The 13,484-nt window shown below is 45.5% G+C and overlaps 1 protein-coding gene across 7 annotated transcripts in view; it reads right to left on the bottom strand.

Moving 5' to 3' along the window:
- Nucleotides 1-13,484, bottom strand: part of RECQL5 (RecQ like helicase 5) — a 38,009-nt gene that overhangs the window by 24,169 nt on the left and 356 nt on the right. For 6 of the 7 annotated variants that reach the window (XM_036394613.1, XM_036394616.1, XM_036394617.2 and 3 more), the window contains exons 2-8: nucleotides 13,153-13,274; nucleotides 11,859-11,980; nucleotides 9,624-10,142; nucleotides 8,965-9,070; nucleotides 8,297-8,408; nucleotides 5,961-6,123; nucleotides 5,541-5,623 (exon numbers count right to left, since the gene is read on the bottom strand). In XM_036394613.1, coding sequence (XP_036250506.1) covers nucleotides 5,541-5,623; nucleotides 5,961-6,123; nucleotides 8,297-8,408; nucleotides 8,965-9,070; nucleotides 9,624-10,142; nucleotides 11,859-11,980; nucleotides 13,153-13,273 — 1,226 coding nt within the window. In that variant the 5' untranslated portion in view covers nucleotide 13,274. Of the gene's footprint in view, nucleotides 1-17; nucleotides 714-5,540; nucleotides 5,624-5,960; nucleotides 6,124-8,296; nucleotides 8,409-8,964; nucleotides 9,071-9,623; nucleotides 10,143-11,858; nucleotides 11,981-13,152; nucleotides 13,275-13,484 lie in introns of those variants that run through there. The other variant, XM_036394618.2, reaches the window with a different exon arrangement.

The raw sequence follows: 13,484 nt of genomic DNA, 5'->3' as shown, positions 1-13,484 counted from the left end.
ACTTTTAAATTAATAAAAAGAAAAACTTTCCAGTGGAAAATGAGGATGTTCTTTAGAAATAAATATTTGAGCTCAGCATGACAACTATCCAGAGCAGACTGTACTAGCATGAACTATTTCATGCACAGTCACACTGAGACAACAAAGTGTAAAAAAAAAAAATTATTAGGTTGTCCCAAAGCTTTCACTGCCAACCAACATGTTAGGGGGAAACAATCTCAAGCATGGCATCAATTTAAACATTCAGAGGTGCATCACACCAACCTTCTTTCACATAAGTCTTTGCTCATGTCACTCACAAACAAGTGGCAATCAAAGTGACATCAGGAGCCTCAGAATCTCTTTTACAGAGACAGACTCAACAGATGTTTTTGTATCTAGATTAAGTCACAAGACCCAGGGAAGAACAGAGCTCACTTTCTTTCCAGGCTTGTGCTAGACAGTGCCAGCTGCAGACATTAACAGCATCCCATTGAGGGCTGTTCCAGCAGCACGGAGCCAGCCTGTGCAAAGACAGGGGGAAGCTTGGCAGGCTGGACACACACCAAGGGCTGACAGGTTGCTGTCACTGGGAACAAGCTGCCAGGCCTTATCTCAGCAGGAAAAGCCACAAATACATGTTTCCCAGTGGTGGTACAAGTTAAACCACTGACAGATACCAGGCAGAGGAACAAGAGAAATGGCTCCTGTCTTATCTCAGCCACTGCGAGTTCCTGAATTAGAAAAAGAATAAACACAGCAGTGTTAGAAAAAGGGAAGGAAAGAAAAACAGGCAATCCTCTAAAGGATTCAGGTGGCTTTCTGGAGCAGAGGACCAGCTACCATGTAGAGGGGGTCAATTTCTACACACTTGTTTGGACCTCACAGGCCTGACGTTCTGCTTTGGACTATTTTGTAGCACTGCACTCAGCTGGACTATTCCTACAGCTGGGATTCAGACATGTCAGTTGTTTGCCTGATCTGCTGCTTTCTTGCACGCATTCAGGGTAACCTGAAAGATGCCAGCAATTGCCCAGCTTCCTGCAGCTCTTCAGCTTCTGCTGACTACAAACCTGCTGGTCCCTGGGTCCCTGCTCAGCACTCACACAAACTTTTGTGTTTTGGCTTCAATCAGTACTCAAATACAGGCACCTACAGGGAGCAGCAGTGAGGATGGATCCTCTTGTTTCAACCTGCAGAGGGAAATTCAGAAAAGCACAGAATAAGGCAAGGCTGCTTCTAACACAGCAACTGCCATTCATATTGTGAAAGCCTAGGAGGAACTGCACAGGAATACTGTTACTTCAGTCGTGAGGATAAAAAGTGTTGAAATTGTTCCTTTCCCTGGGGAACCTCAAAGAGCCAGCAAGGCCAACCCCTCCAGCAGAAGTGGTTTAAGTTCTACTGATGACTTAATGGAATAGCTTCTGTTCTGTAACATTATCCCTCTGGTTTGCTTGGATTGTGAAAATTAAGTTTCCTTTTATACAGGCAGTGTCATACATCACACTCCTCCTTCTGCCCTTCCTTCTCTCTCCAGCACCATCCCTCTGCCCTTCTCCAGTCAGGAAAGTGATAGAGAGTTTTACTGCAGCTCACAGCAGTGCAATGCTCTGGAATGGGTTTATTCACCTGAACTGTCACAATGAATTTTGGACTGCAGGGCAGTCCTATTCAGTCTCACTCCAGTCTCCTACTGGAGCTTGCAGCACAGACCCAGTTGGGATGCAGGAAACACAGCCCCTTTCTCTCCACCACATCCTGCAGCCTGCCCCAGACAGAGGCCACAGTGGGTCTTTACAAGCCTGCAACAGCTGTAGGAGTGGATAAAGCCTTAAAGAGGAAGAATGTCTGAGAAACAGCTGAATTAGGACTTTTTAGTTGGGTTCAAGGCCTTTGATTTGATTAGATTAGCCACACCTTTGCAGGAATTAATCAGCTGTTAATCATTTACTCCAGCCCAAAGAGGAAACTTCCAGGCTACCTCTACAAGTCTCCAGGTACAGCAAGGGGTCTCCTCACCACAGGCCGAGATTGCTTGGAGGGGTGAAGAGGAGGCAACAGAGGAAACCCCTGCTACAAACCACAACAGCTTCAGGTATTTATAAAATGTCATACAGCTCTCCTGTTCTGGGAGGTGAACTGCACTTAGCAAAAGACACAGGAACTTCCTGGGGTGTGCAGTCCCACAGGATTTCTGCCCTTGGGTCTAAGGAACTTATATCTAGGCTGCCTCCTTTTTGAAGGCAAAGGAATCCAGAACAGCTTTGATGTCCCGTGTGCTGGTTGGTTAAAGGCTGAGCACAATGATCTGCCATCTACCCAGAAAACAAACCATTAACTGAATAAATCTGGCTGTTGAGAAAGAAACAAAAACTTCAGCAAGTGTGAGCTTGTGCTTCAACTCAAATCCAGCCTAGCGAGGATGAAAGACTTTACAGGAGTAATTCTTCTTCTTCTTCTTAGAGTATACAGGATACAGACATAAGAGGCAGCAAATCAAGCAATTTTTCAAAAATAACCTGTAGCTCTTCCTGTATTACATATACATAATCACATTTGCAAGAAAGTGTGAGAAATACTCCATCCTTTCCCTTGAGAATGAAGAAAGCTTTAGTAAAACCACAAGATGCTCAGTAAGAGATGCTGAATGTTCTTTAGAAAGCTGACAGCAAAGTCATTATTCAAAGTATCAGTGAAAGAGCAAGTGAGTAGAACCCGCTGAGATTAAATTATTACTGGACCTCCTTGTGGGAGGAAAATTTATGCTTCTATTGCAGAGTAACAGAAACCATTACTAAAGCAAACTTCATTAGCAGGAGTTTAACATAAAATTAGGACACCCTTTTTAACATATTTGGACTATTCTAAGCCCTATGGAAGAAATAAGTTGTACATGATCCTTGCTTATTATTGGTGGGTTTTTTCCCTTGATTGTTTTTACATAAGTGTTCCTTTAATCTCCATTGTGACCTCAGAGTTTAAGCCCCTAACTCTACCTTTTAGAAATCCTTCCAATGTTATCAAGGAATTTCTCCCACTGAATACTTGTCTTTCATGCATAGGCTTTACAGCTCACAAAGAGTTCATATTGCACATGCTGGAGAGACACTGTATTATTGAAAATATTGATAAGCTATGATTAAAATAAATCTCAACTGCCAGAATGCTGTAGAGCAAGCAGCTTTTCCTCTTTACATCTCTATAGATCTGATTGTTAAACCAGTCTCAGCTGGATTTCCTCTGGTTTATGCTCCCATTTCTGTGAAGGGTGACCCTCCTTTTGGAGGGGGGTGCCTGCAGGCACAGACACCAGGTATACCTGCACTGGTTTTGGGGCTGTGGCTGAGGGCATGGAGAGAATACAACACCTCTGACCCTGTTGTTGTCTGTCCCCAGCAGGGTGGAAGCCAGCATGTCACTAGAGCAAGAGGCATCCTCTGAGCTGCAAGACCTAAAGAGCCTGATTGCAACAAGTGGTTGGGCTCTTGGAGGGCTGGTGGTGATTGTCATCTTCTGTTTTGTTTTTATTGCTCTCATATTATTTGCTGGTATCTTTGGATGCTGCACATCTCCAAGGCACAGACGGGGTGGCTCATAGACAGCAAAGTGGGGACACAGAACTTGGTACAGCTGAGCAAGAACCAGCCTGGGTACAACCTGATTGTGTTGTTCACAGAAAACTCTCATCTCACTCCCTGGGTGGTTATTTCTCTCCATGCAACTTCCTTGCATCAATGTCCCAATGCCAGCAAGTTGTTCTGCAGGCCACAGCAAACTCACTACATGAGGCTGTCTGGATTCAGGAACTGCAACATTCAGCAAATACCAAAGTAAACTCATCTCTGATTTTCATCTTTCAAGCAAAACCACTAGCTAGAGGTGGCAAATGCTCAGCCACCACCTAAAGCTGATAAAGATGTGTTCTGCTGCTGCAACTACATGTGTTGGGGGGGTTTTTCATCTTGCAAAAGGGCAGTAGGAAACTCTGGCCACTGAAAGCTTTGAACCCACTCTCTAAAAGCAGCTTAGACCATTGTTCTCCTGTCATACTCAGGCCTAAATACACTATGCAAAAACTTACTTGCCAGTACACAGTCTGTCTTTATTTGTTCTTATTTATAACCTTGCAAGGTCAGAGTTTGAGGTTTGCTTTCACTGTTTGGATAGTGAGTAAAACTGTAATAATTCAGTATGTAAAAAAGAAATGCAACGTGGCTTTGCTTTCCACAGCACCTCAGTCACCTGTAGAGTTATGAGCAGGGAAGCCAGGCAGGGGTGCTGCCATTTGTGACTCTGGGATGCACAACCCATGATATGCATTTGGAAGAGTGGATCAAGCTGAGTAAGGGAAGAAAAAGTCTGGGAGGGGTGATTTCTCATTAAGTCAGTGATATTCCCTTACTCAGATTATTACTTTGAGGGTGGTGAGATACTGGGACAGGTTGCCCAAAGAAGTTATGGATGCCCCATCCCTTGCTCCAAGACAGGATGGGGCTTGGAGCAAACTGGCCTAGGGGAAAGTGTCCCTGCCCATGGCAGGGGGTTGAACTAGGTCATCTTAAAGGTCTCTTCCAACCCAAACCATTCTATGATTATTCAAAACCCAGCCACAACAGCCATCTGTGATCTGGGAACACACATCAGAAGGGGCAGAGCTCCTCAGACAAGTGGATCAAATTCTTAGGAAAAGAAGTCTCCCAGCAGCTACTTCACAGCATCACCTTGACTTTGGGCAAAGAAGTGCCCTTTTGAGTGCCCCAGGGCTCACTGTTGTGCCACACTTCAGTACAAACAAGACTATCCCATAAACCTGGGATTTGTTTGCCAAACGTGACAAGGAGAGAACACTCTCACCAAGGCACCAGAAAAGCAGCATGTGTTACATTCATGCTGAAAAAGCTGTCCTAGACCCACATATGAAAAATGAAACAAAATGAAGAACTTATAAGCATGACACACAAAGATCATTTTCAGTTAGTGGACATATACTGCTCTCTTCTTGGCAAAATTATAGCTTTGATGGCTGATCCAGCATAGAACAGCAATTAGTACAATTACAGCATACAAGGCATGAACTAAACCTGAACAAGGCATGTTGTGGTTGCTAGTCTGCATTTATACTGGGCACATCCATAATTTGAGCCTGTCTCTGAAACATTCTAAGCACCATCAGGTCCTTCTAAGGTCAGTGAGAATCACAGACACTTTGCAGAGTGGAGATGTTGAGATTTACAGAAACATTTAATCTAAATGCTTCCATCCCTCTCTGCCCCATTAGGAGAGGAGTGATGTACTGAAGGCGGAGAGTCAAAACAAAAGCAAATGCAACAAAGTCAACCCATGATCAAAGATGGCATATTGTAAAATGTATCACCAGAGAAGTTAAACATCCCCTGACTTGGTCAGACTCCAAGACCAAGGTCTCAGTTAACTCAGAGGTGGGAGTGGTAAGAGATTTCTCAGGGACACATGCAGAATCTCAGCCATAACAGTTTCTTGGAAGAACAGGGCATGTTTTCCCCAGCATTAACAGTGGTGTGTGAAAGAAATGCACTCACCCCAGCTCCTCACAGAAGTTCACAATGGCATCAAAAGCTGTCATCACAGCTTTGTCAGACTCTTTTAAGGTGCCTTTTTTTTCCTGAAAGTAGAAGGGATAAGGAACTGTAGTCTTCAATGTAAATTTACACAGAGTAACTCTAGCAATGATCAAATCCAACCCTTCTGAGCTACATGGCAAACAGCTACAGACACCTCCCTGTCTCTGCTCTATTCCTCTGTAATAGAGCTGGCTCTGGCAGCCTTTTCCTTCCCTGCTTCCCCCTTTCTTCTGCTATCCCTTGAAATGGGGCTCCACACAGCTCTAGACTCGGAACATTTCATTTCATCTCTTCATATTCAGAGGTTACTGCAGGCAAACCAGACCAGAGCCAAGGCAGGGTGATGCAGGCAGGTGGGTACAGTTCTGCAGCTCTCACCTGGATGTTAGAGAGCTCCTTCTTGATCAGGAAGCTGACTTGATCCCTGTCATTCCTTGAGTAATAGAGGCGACAGCAGGATGGTTTTCCATCTCTCCCAGCTCTGCCAGACTCCTGGTAATACCCAGCCATTGACTTGGCAATATTCCAGTGGGCAACAAATCTGCATGGGGTCAAACAGGGAACATGAGGCTGCAGCTTTCTCAGAGCACTGCACTCACCAGTCTGGTGTCTGTGGGCATCCACAACAGCCAAAACCAGGGCAGAAAACATAAAAGAGGATGAAACACAGCAAGAGGATTTGCACACTGAAGTTTTAGTCCTCTTAACACACAAGACATGGAAAGCAGCAGAGCTGTAAGAAAACAAATGCACCTGGGCAGCATGTGAGCAGGATGCCACTCCACATGTATAGAAAAGAATGAGCACATGAGTATCCCAAATATGCATATAACTCTGCAGCTATGAAAACTGGGAATAAGAACACTGAGTTAAGTAGTTTGGGAGAATTTACCAATATAAATACCAATTATAAAATACAGCATCAATAAAAAGTAATATTTATTTTGTGGGACACAACTGCACCATTACAAAACATGTTTTTAAATACTTTCTTTTAAAAAGACATTTAGCCAAAATCTCCATGGGAAATTCCACCTCACTGTGCTTCTCAGTTGAGGCAACCTTCATAACCAAAAAAATATGACTATAGAGTCATTACTATATTTTATGTAACCTCTGCAGGAAGGTTTTCAACACAGCACTGCAGGACTGCTTTAAACCTGCTTGTACCTGACTATTCAGCAATGCAGCTTATACCTGTTTTGAGAGGATTGCACAGTAATGCTGCCAATGTTTTCAAGTCTGCCTCAAAGCCAGCATGACCCAAGGGCAGGTATGATGCATATGGGTGTAGCTAAAGATTAAATGACAAAAGCAAGCAAATGTGTTTCTTCAAACACAAACAGCCTAGGAACAGGCCAAGCAGGAAGTATGAGAGCCCTGCACATTTAAACCCCATCAGGAAGTTTGCTGAAGAAATCGATAAATAATTCTAAGCAGAACTGAATTAACAGTGAAGACAGAGGAACAGATTCCATCAGAATAAAAAGGGACACCACCTCTGTTTTCCCTTTTGTCCAGAAGAGTCACCTCCAGAAGTTGTCAGACCTGATCTGATTTGATAACATATGCATGAATACTCAGAAATCTGCCAGCACAGAGCAAAGGCTAAGCAGCAGTGCCTTCTTAACTAGGCTTGGGTATAATGTTCTTTAAGTTATTTTTAAAAAATCCTGTAAAGAGTCATTTTAACTCTTGTAAGGTAACCAGATTACAAGCATATTTGAGCTATATTCCAGTTTCAGTCAGCCCTATGCATTTCAGTTACTCTCTGCCTTTTTTAATGACCACTGGACAGGGCAGAGTGCTTCAGCAGGTCATTAATTCATGTCCTGGGAGATTCCTCACTTCTCTGTTTGGAAAGATGCATCAAGGATAAAACTGTCACTGCTTTGGCACTGTTTCCTGGCAGCACAGTGACACAGGCAGAGGGATGGCACAGTTGTGAACTGATGGGATTGGCTCAGTGAAATCCTGCCCTTCTCTCACAGTGTTCAGAGCAGCTTCTGTATGTGGATTTTAGAGATCAGGTCTGTTGTGGGTGTTGTCTGAGCTGCACCTGAATTTTCCCCTTTAGTAAGTGATCACAATAATAACTCAGCACAGCCATATTGCAGGGCAGGAATTCTAACCCAGAGCCCTTATGGGGACAGCAATCTCAGAAGAACAGCAATGGCAAACCAATTGCAAAGTTTCTGTCCTTGGACCAGAGCTGTATTTTTATATGGTTATTGCCATTTGTGAAGGGCTATTTTTTCCCCATTGCACTGCAAGAGATCTCCAAAAAAAGCTGGCTCTGACTATTTTAATAGAGGGTGGGTAAATTATTTTAGGTGCAGATTTTCTTTCCACTGATTTTAGACAGCAACTATGGCACTAAGAGAAGTGAAAGAGACAGCTGTGATTGCACTGAGATGGCTCTTTCTGAAACCCTGGAGGGTGTGGCAGAAAAGCATTCCTCCCATTTTCTTGATTTTAAGGCTGACTGGCAAAGAGGAGCTCTGCTGCCTTGTGTATAATGTTTTTACAAAGCCTTCCCAGAGGTTTGGTTTTGCTGTTTTCAAGATAAAAACTTCCAACACTGGTTTTGTTGGTTTAAGCAAGTGTTCATCAGGCAGTTGAGTCAGGTGGATTAGGTAACAGAGCCCGAGACTTTTCCTTCCCCCTGCTCAGGTTTCAGCCTCTAATGGTGCACAACACTCAGCCTCACACACCTGACATTTCCTTTGTCTACTCCCATTCCAAAACTGATGGTTGCAACAATGACAGGGATCTTCTCCTCCATCCATTCATTCTGGACAGAAGTCCTGTCAGCTGCCTTGAGCCCTGGGAAGGAAAAGAGAAGAAAGTAAACAGCGACAAAAAAACCCAAAAAACAACAGACCAAAACAAACAAACAAACCCCAACCTCCAAAAAGATAAGAAAACCAACAAAGAAGCATCACAAACAAAACAAAACCCCTCAAAAAAACCCAAGAAGTAAAGAAACAAGAGGATTTTCTTTCTGATCCATTCCCCCATTGCAGGCAAACTCCCTCACTAAAACTGTCTGATGTACACACTCCTCTCTTCCCAGTGTTTAAAATGGCCTGGGACCAAGCAGAAGTCAGCAGCAGCTGGTTTTATTCCAGAGAAAAAAATCTAGCTCCCCACCCAGGATAAAAGCAGTTGTTATATGGAGGCCATGAAGATCCAACAAAACCAACACTTCTGGAGACAAGGGAATGCCATTGTGGTGAAGGGCCTGCACTTACCTCACAGACCTGATGTGTGAGCATCACACAGAGTGCAGAGCATGCCTAGAAAGCTCTTTCCTAGGTAGCCCCAACCCAGGTGGCAGAGTTCAGCTCTCCCAGGTAGTGAGAGATGCAGACTCCAGTACCTGCATGGTAAGCCTTGGCTTTCAGCCCTCGGTAGCTCAGCTCAATGGCCAGCTGGTCACACACATCCCTCATCCTGCAGTACACGATGCCACAGCCGGAGTACACCTGGGAGCCAGGAGACAAAGGCCAGGACACTGCCTGAAGTCAAACAACAGAGCTGCAAATACAGCCCCTCATCCTCTCCTAGCAGACACAATGCAAGAAGCAAACACACCCACATGCAGAGGTTATAGATGAGCTGCAGAGAGTTTTTTTGAGAATTAGTGTTAGAGCAGGCAATTCAACACTTCAAATGCTTCTGCTCATGCTCACAACACTAAAAAAGCAGAACACAAATATACAATGGTCACAGAAGATGTGACAAACCAAGTGGAAATGCTTGTTCTGTATTCCTAATCAATTTTCTTTCAGACTAACCCCCTTCTGAGGACACCTCTGACAGGACCATAGCCTTCACATTCTTCCTGTTTTGGAGGAACTAAAAAACATATGTGTGCACTTTTAGAGGACTTAGAAAATACACATGAGCAGTCTCCTTCCTAGGACCTCCTCATTTCCTGCCACAGACCTATCAGGGCACCACCAATCCCTGGAAGGCCAGAGACCATTAGGGTAGATTTTGTCCAGTTTAGTTTTCTTCCCTAAAGGTAAAACCTACCCCAGCAGCGCCCTTCACTTCGAGTGCCTTCAGACAGAAATCCTTCAAGTTGGCGTACGGATCAGTAAGGAGCTCTTTGAACTGCACATCATAGAACAAGTTAGATCTGAAACAAGGAGTCTTGAAGGTGGAAAGTGGCTGCTTGAGCTTGAGTGCTGCCACCACGTCCTCCTGGACCTGCTTGGTGGCAGTGGCAGTCAGGGCCACGCAGGGGGTGCGGGGGACGCGGCTGCGCAGGGAGCCCAGGCGCAGGTAATCGGGGCGGAAATCGTGTCCCCACTGGGACACACAGTGAGCTTCATCAATCACCAGGTAGGACAGGAGGTTTCTGGTCACCAGGGAGTTCAGTGTTGGCTGGAAGGAAGAGGCAGCTGCCATCTCTGGGGTGATGTACAGGAGCTTTACTTGAGGCTTCTCGCTTGCCAAGTCAGCCAGGATGGTTTTCTTCTCCTGGGCAGACAGCTTGGAGTTCAGAGAGCAGGCTTTGATCTTCAGAGCCAGCAGGTGATCCACTTGATCCTAGAGTAAATACAAAATAGAATTAAAATCAAATGGGAATAAAGAAAGTCACTAGCACCAAGAAAGATTAGTAGGGAGAGCCAGGTGAAGCCCCAGTTTCCACCTCCAGGATTAAATCCCAGGACCTACAGTCCTGTTAGTTACAACTTCAATTCTAGATGCCTTTTCCTTCACCTGTGAGCTCCATCCAGCTCTTACATTCAGCTGCATTTTTGTGCATCCATTTACCTTAAGACAGTTTTTTTGCTGCTAGGGAACACCAGCAGGGATCTGTACAGAACAACTCATCACAGGCTCAGTGACCTGAACATGTACCAGTATCTACACTACAGAGTTGTCAGAGATGGAAAATGAACACTCCCACCCCTGCAAGAACAGGGAGCAGCTCACTCCTAAATAACTGCAGGATGTCCTAACACAACTGAGACAGGACAAAGTGCAAGGATCATGCAAATCACCACTGCAGCAGAACCAGAAGCATGGGTGAGAGTTGTGTCATGAAAACCAAGAAGAAAACATGGCATCACATCCAGATGAACACTGGCCATACAAATTCATTTTTTGTCCCCCGCTGACTTGCACTTGACTAGCACCTGACATTTCAGGATATGAAGAGTCCTGAAAAGCAGGTATCTCATCATTTTACTCAATATCTGGCTTCAGTAATTGATTTAATGTCTGTTTCTGTTTACTGTCACCCCTCAGCCTTCCCTATAATGAACTGCACAGGTTGAACTCTTGAAGTTTGGCTACACTAAAATACATCATGATCATTTCAGGCACAGCAACCCCTTCTCAGGGCTTGATGAGAAGACTCTGGGGGTTTACTCCAGCTCTTTCCCCGAAGACTCATCAAGTTTATCTCAACCTATTTGTAACTCTCTTATCAATGATATCTTAACCTCCATTTCACTAATATTGGCCACGCTGGAGTTTCATCAGTAATCCTCACACTTGGAACAAATTCACTCTTTATAGTATCTTAGAAGTATCACCAAGCCTGCTATTATTTTTAACGTGTATCACAGTGAGACTGTAAAGGAGTTAAAATAATTCCACAAATAACAAATCCCAAACCAGCAGCCAGCAGCAGCAGATGTCACACAGTGCTAATGGTCTACACAAGTCTGAGCACAAGTCTGCTACAGCTGCTCTTACAGGAAATTGTTTCTCCCAACAGGTGATGAAACAGTAGAAAAGGCAAAACAGAGGAAAAAAAGTCTCACAGATGAAAATGCTCATGGAGCAGCTCTACTAAACCAGCTTCTTCCCATCACAGATTGACTACAACAAAAAAGACATCTTGATGCAGAATGAATTGTGCTTTCAAAGGCAACTTCATCACTCCTGGAGTGATTACTTTATAGGTAAAGTGGCAGGTTTTTTTCTGGTTAAAGATCTATCTTTTGGAGCATTTGAGTTACTCTGCTTTGCTGCTAATGTCTGGAGAAAATGGAGAAAGGCTCAGTTGTAAAAACCACCAGGTTATTATTAAAGACAAAACCATCCTTACAGAGAAATGCAAAAGTGTCATACCAGAGATACTCTGCTGTCCTCACCTATCCCAGGGTAAGGAAAGCACACTGAGACATCAGGAGAATCCAGAGGCAGGTCAGCAGCAGAGACTTGTGGGCAGAAAGACAAGAGGGCAGCTGCTGTGCCTCCAGAGCCTCCCCTTCCCTGGCTGCTATTCCCCAGCTAACAGGAGACAGTTACCTGGATCAGTGCAATCAGAGGTGAAATGACAATGGTGATGCCCACTGCCAGAACTGCAGGAAGCTGGTAGCACAAGGATTTCCCTGCCCCTGTGGGCATGCACACAAAGACATCCTTCTCTCCTGCAAAAACAACAGAAGAAAGCTCAAGGCCTCTGAGTGGTGTTGAGTTCCTGGGGCTCAGGCAGGAGGGGTGGGCAGAAACAGCACCTGTGTGCATGTACCAGGTGGCACAGCAACAAAACCCTTCAGTTTAGGTCCTAAAAGCACAGCAATACTTTGCATGCCAGCAGTGGTTTCCTTCAAAGAACCTCAGATTGCTTTGTAAACATTTAGAGGCAGCTGTACAAAAGTAGCAGAAGATACACAGAAACCAAGATAAAGAGAAGTTAAGTTATTCATGCTGAATCTCCTCCAGAAAAGCTGCTTTCACTCATTTTACAGACCTCCACTTACCACATTACCAGCCCCATGACAGAACTTCACCACATCCTCTTAAAGCTTATCCCAGAAAGGCCCCTCACATGAAACAGGAGTTGGAAATCTCCACACTGATAACATCCTGCAGTGAGTGACTGTTCCTGCACTAACCAGGATCCAGCTCGAGGCAGGAAGGTGCCAGTGACACCAGGTTAACAGGCAGAGACACCTTGCACACAGAATTCCACTTCTGACAGGTCTGTTGTCAACATTGAGTGGTGATAGATGGAAACTGAACTGGGCACTGTTCTGATTCACACTGAGAGAGCTGCTGGGGGAGCTGGCAGCTTGTTTGTGTGAGCTGCCTGTCCACCCCCAGCTGCCTGTTGGGGCGTGCGTCAACATCAGCACAAAAATGTTTCTGATAACGGCCCCATGAGTCTGAGGATCTGAGCTATGCCAAGAAATCAAGTCCTCTCCTGGTATTGTCTTTAACACAAGGACAGTTTTATTCTGAAAATGTCTGAATGTTTGATGTCATCTGACCACAAACACACTGGCAGGTATGAGGAGACAACTAGAAAGACACCAACAATGCTGCACTTTCCATTTCCCATTTCCATGGCTGATAAAATGACGGTGTCACAAAACAAATGAAAGGAAAAGAAGCAGAGCTCGTGTGCAGCACGTGCCCCTGGGCCACAAAACCACCTCAGAGCAGAGGAGGGCGGGGAGGGCTGGGCGTTGCTGCTCAGTCCGGGTGAGATCTGCTCATAGCAGCACAACAGCAGCTCCTGCAGCGTCCCCCCGCACGGATGGAGACGGACAGACGGACACCCCGCCGTGCTCCACACGTCTCCCGTGCCCAGCCTCACCTCTCGCCACAGCCATGGTCGCACTTTCCTGCAAGGAAGTCTTGAAGGACTCGAAGCCGAAGACCTTCTGCAGTGTTTTCCGGACCCTGCCCTCCAGGCCCGGCGGAGCCTTCCCGCTCATCCTAAGGAGGCCACAGGAACCTGAGCTCGACCCGGGCGCTGCGACCCTCCCCCGCCACCTGCACGGCCTCCCCCAGGGCTCCCCTGCCACACTCCCGCTTTGGTCGGGTCTCTCAGGGATGCTTATCCAGACCCCCTCACTGGAGAGGACCACGCTGTGTTTCCCGTGGCTCAGCCCCGTCTCCATGGGGCACAGCCGAGGGGCTCATAGC

Source organism: Molothrus ater, chromosome 19 (genome assembly GCF_012460135.2).
Source record: "Molothrus ater isolate BHLD 08-10-18 breed brown headed cowbird chromosome 19, BPBGC_Mater_1.1, whole genome shotgun sequence".
In the NCBI taxonomy this organism is placed as follows: Eukaryota; Metazoa; Chordata; class Aves; order Passeriformes; family Icteridae; genus Molothrus; species Molothrus ater.
The sequence above is the reverse complement of the archived record's forward strand: the minus strand, read 5'-3'. Positions and strand labels throughout refer to the sequence as shown.